The sequence below is a fragment of the Lithobates pipiens genome, unplaced genomic scaffold (assembly GCF_037356315.1).
Source record: "Lithobates pipiens isolate NorthernLeopardFrog02 unplaced genomic scaffold, aLitPip1_a1.2 Scaffold_28, whole genome shotgun sequence".
Classification (NCBI taxonomy): domain Eukaryota; kingdom Metazoa; phylum Chordata; class Amphibia; order Anura; family Ranidae; genus Lithobates; species Lithobates pipiens.
The window spans coordinates 31,363,578-31,373,512 of NW_027507789.1; the positions used below are offsets into that span (position 1 = coordinate 31,363,578).

At 44.4% G+C, this 9,935-nt stretch overlaps 1 protein-coding gene across 1 annotated transcript in view; it reads right to left on the minus strand.

Moving 5' to 3' along the window:
- Window positions 1-8,650, minus strand: part of SAMHD1 (SAM and HD domain containing deoxynucleoside triphosphate triphosphohydrolase 1) — a 69,341-nt gene extending 60,691 nt beyond the window's left edge. Inside the window, exon 1 of the mRNA XM_077459024.1 lies at window positions 8,382-8,650. Within this exon, the coding sequence (XP_077315150.1) occupies window positions 8,382-8,568 (187 nt within the window). The 5' untranslated portion in view covers window positions 8,569-8,650. The remainder of the gene's footprint in view (window positions 1-8,381) is intronic.
- Between the last annotated feature and the right edge of the window lie 1,285 nt (window positions 8,651-9,935).

Below are 9,935 nucleotides of genomic sequence, written 5' to 3' on the forward strand. Positions count from 1 at the left end.
CTCAGTCACTATGGGATTTGTTTTCTGCAAAAAACCTGGTTGATCATGCTGCTCTCTATCTTCCCCCTTCTGTCCATGTCCCCAATTCAGCTAGGGGTTTTCCAGAGCAGTGTTCGTTTCTATGCTGAGCATTTCCTCCCAATCGCTCCTGAGCAGCCCATGTGACTATAGAGTCACACATGTGGGCGTCTACACAGTGGTATATGACAGCCCTACTCCCTTCCTCCTCTTCCATGCCCACTAACCAGCTAAACACAATGTGGGTGGGATATTACATGCAGATCTATGGAGGCTTCACCTCTCTTATTCTTAGACAAAGTCTGGAGGGGCATGACACAGCCTGTGACCGGCAGAAATCAGCCCACACTGACATTTCCACAAAATAAAGATTGTCATACAAAAAAAATATATATATTTGAAATCCAAACTAAAAAACGGTTTATTCGTATTTACTCTGTATTCCATGTGACTGACAGCAGAGGACTAGAAACTCTTCCTGCTTAAGTTTCCCTGCAGACAGGCTAGGAAATATCTGGGTCATATGACCCAGATATCTATTAGGCCTCATGTACACTGCTGCTGGTAAACGGACGTTTAGGAGCATTTGGACATTCTTTTCACCAAATGCCTCTAACGGTAACGGATAAAACCCATGGTAACTGACAAAACATCAAATATTAAATCTCGACGCGTTTCGTGGAGTAATATCCACTCGTCAGGAGCAGCTATCTGGGAATATCTAAAAATGAAAAATAGATAGATAATAAATTAAAACAGGAAGAGAGGGATCAAAAACCATATAACTTTTAGATATACTTGATGGTACCATCAAGTATATCTACAAGTTATATGGTTTTTACACAATTCTACCCATACCCACAGGTAAGAGGGCTAGGACCATAGATTTTGATCCCTCTCTTCCAGTGTTAATTTATTATCTATTTTTCATTTTAGATATTCCCAGATAGCTGCTCCCGACGAGTGGATATTACTCCACGAAACGCGTAGAGCTTTAATAGTTGATGTTTTGTCACAGTTACCATGCGTTTTATCCGGCTGAGCCATTGAATTATTAGATTATGTTCATTATGTCTGTGTATACTGTGGGTGTATTTTTGATACTAATTATAATCATGTTGTATATAGCTTACTATATTATGAATTCTATTACAAGACTTGCATTAATCATGTTTGTGTACCTTGTTGCGATGAATTTTATTGCAATATGACGTACTAATCATGTTTATTTCTTTTGTATCATATCTTTGAATCAAATATATACCAATTACTGAATTATGCCCATTGTTATTATACAATATCTCTATTATGTTCAATGTCTCATCCTGCCCGAGTGGTGTGTTTCATGTAAAGTCCCAATGTCCCCAATTTTTCCCCCTTTTTATATTTTATGCAAATAGGGATGGAGACCTGTGTGCTGGATGGCCATGGTCTCATATAAAGCCCCACCTGTGTTTTTTTCTATTTCAATATTCTCACATAAAATGTGGAAATGAAAAATACTATCAGCATATTTATTCTTTATTTTTTAGACCTTAGGACAGCAGCTTCCTTACGTATTTATCCTTTTGATATGTGGGACCCATTTTCCCCACATTGTTTGGGTTATGGATACTGTTTTGGTACGTGACATTTAGTGCTCACTTTCTTGTGTTTTATGTCATTTTATTCTAATTTATCCCTGAGATGTATTTTTGTACGTATTGTATTTATGCTTATTTATTTAATGACATATATGCTTCTCCAATACAAACCTGGCTCTGTATGTTAAAAGACCCCAAAGAAGGGCATCAAGCCGGAAACGTCGGGTTCATCTAATAAGCCTAAATGTCTGTATAATGTATATGCATCATAATCTATACGAATGTTTATGCACTTTTCTGTCTTTGATGACAGAAAGTCTTTTATTGAATATACTATTTTGGAACAAACTACTGTTTTATATGATATAGTATTGTTTTTGACCACTTAAAAAGTCCCACCCACTTAGGGGGTTCTGTGTTTTTTTCCTCTATCAATTTTGGGATGTGGTGACCTTAAACATCCGATCCTGCAGGTCTTGGAATCTTTTTCCTTTTATCATCAGCATATAAAAAGTCACCTTTATTTCCAGATCATTGAAATGGGGAAGTGGTAAACCAGTCTTTACGTGAATTTTTATTATTATTTTTTTTTTTAAATAGGCCTACAACAAGTATGCACATGAAGCAAGTTGGAAATGTCTACAATTCAGATATTACGACAGCCAGGAAATTAGTGTTGCTAAAGTAAAAGTCAACAGTAGCAACCTCCGTTAGAGTCAGGAAAGGTTTCTTAGAGATCAGCAAATCAGCATACAAAGGGGGGCCTTCGGTCACTTATGTAAAGCAATATGATATGTACGGGTTCTATACTAATTTAAGTTTGGAATCCTCGGTCGCATCCAAAGTTAGTTCTTCAGCTGCTGTGGCAATAATATTAGCTAAAGTGTAAAATACAGATGTAGGAGGCTGTTCACATGCCATGGTCACAAGTAGGGATGTACCGATCTCATTGTAAAAAAAAATTAAAAAAATAATAATAATTATAAATAAATAGTATAAAAAAATTATTTAAATAAATAAAGAAATAATAAAGAAAAAAAAAAATGGATTACAAGTAGGGATAAGCTCAGGCGTGTCCGCATGGAACGCGCGCTGAGCCCGCCAGGAAGTGGACGCAGCGCTTCGCTAATCACAGGCAGTGAGACATTACCCAATCTCTGCAGCCGCACATCGGGCAATGTCTCACTGCCTGTGATTAGCACAGCGTTGCGCCGACTTCCTGGCGGGCTCTGCACGTTTTTTTTGTTTGTTTTTTGACAGCTCCAAATTACCGGCATTCTTTAACACTGGGGAGACCCGCTGACAGCTCAAAAGAACCGAGCCTGAAAGTATCGGTTTTAGCTATCTGTGCATTTGCAGGAGTACCGATACTTGTACAAATGCTCAGTATCGGTGCAACCCTAGCCACAAGGTTTTGCAGTTGACAGGAGACCTCGCCTGTCAAACTGGGCTATTCCAGTCAATGGGGCCACACCCCAACCACAAGTGTATTTTCTTTTCAGGGCACTGGCCAGGGTGAAGCAAGCCTTAGGGCCACATCATTTGGACAGAAAAAAAAAAAAAAAAAGGACACTGCCGGGGTGGGGGTGAGGCTGCTTTTTCCACTTTGAGTTTTGATAAACATCTTCACTACCAGTTGGGGAAGGAAAGGGGGCGTCAGTAAAACCATGTACTTGAGCTGTTTTTTGTACTGGGACACTTGCAATTTGTAAAACAAAACTCACGCTGCAGCTTCTCCTTTTGCTGCTCACACGATTGGTGTGAGCAGCAGAGAGACCTGGACATGACACTAGTTTGTTTACATTAATCATGATCACGTGGTAGAGGACCGCTGTCATTGGCCCTTTACTGTGATCCAGTTATCGAGCGGCACTTTAGCCATCATTTGGCTATGGCCCAGTTATTAAATGGTTAATGCTTCCCTTGCTGATTGCCCTATAGCAGTCTTACTGCTACAGGGCAGCAGCTGTGATAGATATATACACACACACACACACACACACACACACACACACACACACACACACACACAAAAAAAAAAAATAAAAAAAAAAATAGTTAATAACACTTTGACTTGTATCCACCCTGCATTGGATATAGAAGATTTATTTTAAATTTCCTATTAATTTTCAGCTCAGTGACAATGGCCAACAGGGCAAGCAGACAGCAAGAATCTCCTCAATAAAGAGAGCAATACAAAGTTTAGGAATTTTAAATTTAATCTCAACTCAACCCCCCCCCCCCAAAAAATATAAATAAAAAAAAGGTTTTGGCAACACATACACTTTAACCACTTGCTTACTGGGCACTTAAAGCGGGAATCCGCCGGGACTCCGCGTTTTTTTTTTTTTTTAAAGCCAGCAGCTACAAATACTGCAGCTGCTGGCTTTTAAAATAGTGACACTTACCTGTCCAGCGCGCCCGCGATGTCGGCACCCGAAGCCGATCTCTAGATCGTCTCTCGGGTCCTGCCGCCGCCATCTTGGGTATGGGAATCAGGAAATTGAGCCTTTCGGCTTCATTTCCCGGTTCCCTACTGCGCATGCGCGAATCGCGCTGCGCAATAAGGACGGTCGCCGCTGCCTCTGGGATCTGTGCGTTTCCCAGCAGGCAGCGGGGCACTTGCAGAAAGGGGCGTAATCTACGCCCCTTTCTGCAGAATACCTGTACTGTCCAGGTATCTGCACCCCCCTCCCCCCTGAAAGGTGCCAATTGTGGCGCCGGAGGGGGGGAGGGTTCCGATGAGCGGAGGTCCACTTTAGGGTGGACCTCCGCTTTAAACACCCTTCCTGCCCAGACCAATTTTCAGCTTTCGGTGGTCTCACAATTTGAATGACAATTACTCAGTCATGCAACACTGTACCCAAATTAATTTTTTGTCCTTTTTTTCCCACAAATAGAGCTTTCTTTTGGTGGTATTTGATCACCTCTGGGGTTTTTATTTTTTGCGCTATAAATGAAAAAAAGACCGAAAATTTTGAAAAAACAAAAAAAAAAAAAAAAACGCATATTTCTTTGTTTCTGCGACACAATTATGCAAATTATTAATTTTTCTTCATAAATTTTGGCCACAATTTATACTGCTACATATCTTTGGTAAAAATAACCCAAATTAGTGGATATTATTTGGTCTTTGTGAAAGTTAAAGAATCTACAAGCTGTGGTGCGAATCGCACAAAATTGATCACATCTGATGTACTGGTGGCCGATCTCGCTTCTTGTGACCCGAACAAGTCAGGAAAGTACAAATACCCCCCAAATGACCCCTTTTTGGAAAGTAGACATTCCAAGGTATTTAGTAAGAGGCATGGTGAGCTTTTTGATGTTGTCATTTTTTTCCCACAATTCTTTGCAAAATTAAGATTTTTCATTTTCTTTCCCACAAAATTGTCATTGTAATAGGTTATATCTCTCATGTGGCATGTGTATACCACAAATGACACCCCCAAAAAATTCTGCTACTCCTGAGTATTACAATACCACATGTGTGGGACTCTTTCACAGCCTGGCCACATCGAGAGGCCCAACGTGCAGGGAGTACCATCATGTGTTCTCGGAGCATAAATTACACATCTAACTTGTTGACTACCCATTACACTTTTGAAGGCCCTGGAGCACCAGGAAAATGACATGTGGCACTGATACGTTGCACTGATGACAGATGGCACTAATATGTGGCACTTATACGTGGCACTGATGACACGTGACACTAACAGATGGCACGTGACACTGACAGGTGGCACTGATGACAAATGGCACGGATACGTAGCACTGATGACAGATGGCACTAATAGGTGGCACTGGGGTGGATGGCACTTTTTTTTTTTTTACACTTACGGCCGCTGCAGCCGTTCATCTCTCCCTCCTCACACGCTGTCTGTGTGAGGAGAGAGAGCGGCGCTGGGAGATGATCTCATATGTTTACATATGAGATCATCTCACATTGGACACGCCGATCACGCTGTAAATGGCCGCTGTGATTGGCCGTTTACAGCGATCTGTGTTTGCCTGTCTCCGGGGGACACGGCAAACACAGAACTTCCCCGATGCGCGCCCGCGGCAGCGCGCATTGCGGAGGTAAACAGGACGTCCAGGGACGGCCTCCCGGACGAAAGCGCCTGCTCTATAGCCGTCATTCGGCTATAAGGCGGGCGGGAAGAGGTTAAAGCAACTCTGTTGCAAAAATAAGATATGCCGACAATCCCTCTGTAAAGAGAACGTTGAATTGGTCACCCCTCCCACTGCCTGCACCATCCATCTTTGCTGTTGTAAAGCGAAACCATGGCTGAAAATCCTGCAGTTCCAGAACGGTCACATTGTGCAAGATCTTCAGCCACCAACTTCTGATCACTACTGCATGTATGGGAGGAGAGCAATCTACATCATCTTTTCCAATGGCACAACATTACAGTTAGGAATTAAAACTTATTTTCATTTGCTTCGAATTCTTAAAAACACACCCACATACATACAGACAGACACAATATTATTTGTAGTCAAGAGTCTGGATGCTGGAGCGAACGTAACGCCAACCATGGCGACCTGAGGTGTGCCATGGCCGCCCATGAGTGTATGCTTAAAAGAGGGCATACCCTGAGTATAACTGTATGAAAAATGGGGAATGGGGGTGAGGGAACCCGGAAATGCAAGCTGACGAGAGCATAGGGGGAGGAGGAGAGCTTATAAGGCCCCACACTCCTCCTACAAATGCAGGCTAGCCAATGGCCAGCCTTCCAACTTGTAGTCAGAGTCTGGATGCTGGAGCGAATGTAACCCCCAACCATGGCGACCCGACCTGAGGTGTGCCATGGCAGCCCATGACAGTATGCTTAAAAGAGGGCAAAGAGACACCAACTAGGTACAGAAAGCGAATTTAATGAAACAACATGATGATAATAATGAATCCAACAAAGTAGCAAAAGCACGTTTGACCTCCACGTGGGGATCCGAAATGTACCAACTGTAGCAAGACGATTGCCAGCGTTCCATGTACTTGATGACATGAGAAGGGACCCCTTCCTTGGAAGCCGCCCCAATCCTGAAAGAGTGCTGACGCTATGGGCGCAGCAGTGTGAAAGCCGTCTTATTGTCTATCCAAAGTAGGTGAAGTAACCCAAACATGGTGGAAAATTATTGCTGGGACAGAATGACACTGCAGGGATAATGGTGGCACCACGTGACACTGGGCAACACAGTGCTACTGCCATCGTGTGTGCTGGGTATTACCATTCTGTGCATGATAATGGGCTACACAGTGCCGGTGCATGCCATTGGGCAACACAGTGCCTTTGTCAGTGCGTGACACTGGGCAACACAGTGCCAGTGCCACTATGTGACATGTATATCACTACACAACACAGTGCCACTATGCGATTCTTGGCAACAGCGCCGCTGCCATTTTGTAACATTGAGCAATACAGTGCCACTGCATGACATTGGACGACACAGTGCCACTATGTGATGCTGGGCTACATAGTGCCCCTGCCAGTACGTGACGCTGGGAAACCCAGTGCCACTGCATGACACGGCAACAAAGTGCTGGTGGGACCATGTGAGGCAACACAGTGCTGCGTGAAGCTGGGCAACACAGTGCCGCCATGTAAATTAGGGCAGCACAGTGCCACCATGTGATGCTGGGCCACACAGTGCCGCTACATGACATTGGGCAACACAGTGCCTCTGCCAGAGCGTGATGCCAGGCCGCTGTCAGTGAGTGACACTGGGCAATACAGTGCTGCCATGTGATGCTGAGCAACACAGTGCCGCTGCAAGACACTAAGCAACACAGTGCCTTTGCCAGTGCTACTGCGATTGTGTGACGCCGGCTATTACCCTGCTGTGCAACACGTACCAATCCAAAATACAAATTTTTATGCATATAAATTCTGTAAGAAATACGAAATTTCGTTTATGAATTTCGGATCCAAATTCATAATTGTTACAAAAAGTTAACAAAGCTAAATTTAAAAACCCAGGAAGTCAGCACAGGGATGGTGGGAGCCCCTCATAATGATAGATTCATAACAAACTTTCGTTATTTTAACGAAAAGTTTACGAATCTAATTTCCGACGCGAGTTATGATTTTTATTTTTATTTTTTTAATACAAAATGTAACGAAACAAACATTTTTGATGGCGCCCATGTCTACCGTCTGCCATTGTGTAACACCGAGCAACACAGTGCCTTTGTCAGTGCGAATCCCTGGGAAATGCAGTGCCAGTGCCACGGTGTGACATGTATATCACAACACCACGCCACTATGTGATGCCGGGCAAACACAGTGCCACTGCCATTGAGTAACACTGAGCTACAGAGTGCCACTGCATGATGCTGAGAAATAGCACAGATGTTCAGCGAAAATAAAAAAATTATTATATATTATTTTTTATTGTTATTTAGTTTCTTTTTTTTGGGGGGGGGGGGGGGGGATTTGGATTTTCTAATTTCCAAATTCTAAAATTATGAATTTGTCAAAAAAACAAATTCGGAAATAACCGAATTGCACACGTCTACAAACACAGTGGTGCTGCATGACAGCAGGCAACAAAGTGCAGCTGGCACCATGTGAGACAACTCAGTGCCACCTTGTGATGCTGCGTGTCTCTGACCATGGCACAGGGTGACAGGAGATCCCTGGGCACACGATGGGCTCTCTCTGTGTCAGATCTAGAAGCTGCTTCTGCAGACACTTCTCCATCTCTTCTCAGGACATGCTGGTACCTGTAGTCCCCCTGCACCATGACACTCACAGAGCAGCCGCCACCACACAGCGGACTTACCTCTGAAGACCTCCTGCAGCTGCTGGAAGCCACTGCTGGCCAGGAAGCGGCACACACCCTCCACATCCCACTCCCTGTAGTCCCCGCTGCCAGCTCCGGGCCAGGTCTTCGCCCGCTTCTCCGGTGTCCGGTACCCGTCCTCCCGTACGGGGGACCCTTCATGCCGCCCTCGCTTGGCACCGTTCATCTTCACAGCGACTGCTGGCAGAGGAGGAGCGGGCCGAGAGAATAAAACCGGCTCCTGACGTCACCCGGCGACACCGCCCCCCCCCATGAGCTCCACAGCCGCAGCCCCCTCTCAGGCTCTGCGCTTGCGCGCTCGCACTTGGCGGGAAGACGATCTGTGAGGAGCATTTGAGAGCTCGACGAAGATGCGCCACACGTCCTATGATTGAGGAGAGTGGGGAGACCGTGCTGCAAGTTCAGTAAAAACTACAGCAGAGTGTAACCACCTGCTATCTGGGGCAATTTTTTATGTTTTTTATTTTTTTTTAACCACTTCAATACCAGGCACTTATGCCCCTTCCTGCCCCGGACAATTTTCAGCTTTGAACGCTGTCGCTCTTTGACAATTGCGCAGTCGTGCAACACTGTACCCAAACTAAATTTATATAAATGTCTTCCCACAAAAATTTTCTGTCAAAAAAAATGTCTTCCCACAAATAGAGCTTTCTTTTGGTGGATTTGATCACCTCTGACAGAGGTTCCTTACCATGATCGGAGATGCGGTGTGTCAGACTGACACGCCGCGATCGCCGGCGTGTTATCCTGCTGGCCGTCACATGACGCCCAGTCAGGATAACAGAACCACTTCCCGGCCGTCATTCTGCATACGGTGGGCGGGAAGTGGTTAAATAAGCATATTTTTTTTGTCTAGAAAAATAACTATAGCCCCCAAATATTATATACCAGAGACCCTGTACAATAAAAAGGTTGCATGATATTTGCATCCGCTTATCAAACGCATCAGTAAAAAATACACAAAAATTTGTCTTAGTGCCTCCGTCCTGTCAGAAAGCCTGGCACTACTCATCAGAAAATGCAACGGAAGTGACGTTCCCTCGCGGCCATCTTTGTACACCTGCATTCGTCCGCACTAACCCTACAGTCAGAAGTCGTGAAATGGACATCTTTTTACACCCAGCGCAGTCTTGCATTTCACACATATTTTTACTAGTAAACTGAGCTTATATGATGAAATACCCGGGACACTGTTTAGATGTTGAATTTTAAAAGCAGCGGCAAGCCTCTGATCTCACAGGTTTGCTAATCTGACAGAAGAACACTGCCTTTAAAGCGGTTGTAAACCCTTACAAACCACTTTGACCTACAGGTAAGACTAGATTAAGGCTTACCTGTAGTTCCAAGAAATATCTCCTAAGCCTACACGGTTTAAGAGATATTTGCCAAAAAGACAGGCACCGTTGTCTACGGTGCATGCGAAGGCGCATTGAGCATGCCGCTGCTAACGACGATATGCCGTTAGTGGCGGCTCCCGTGCGCATGTGTGGGAGTGACGTCATCACTGCTCCAGCACTGTGAGTGGCCGGAGCA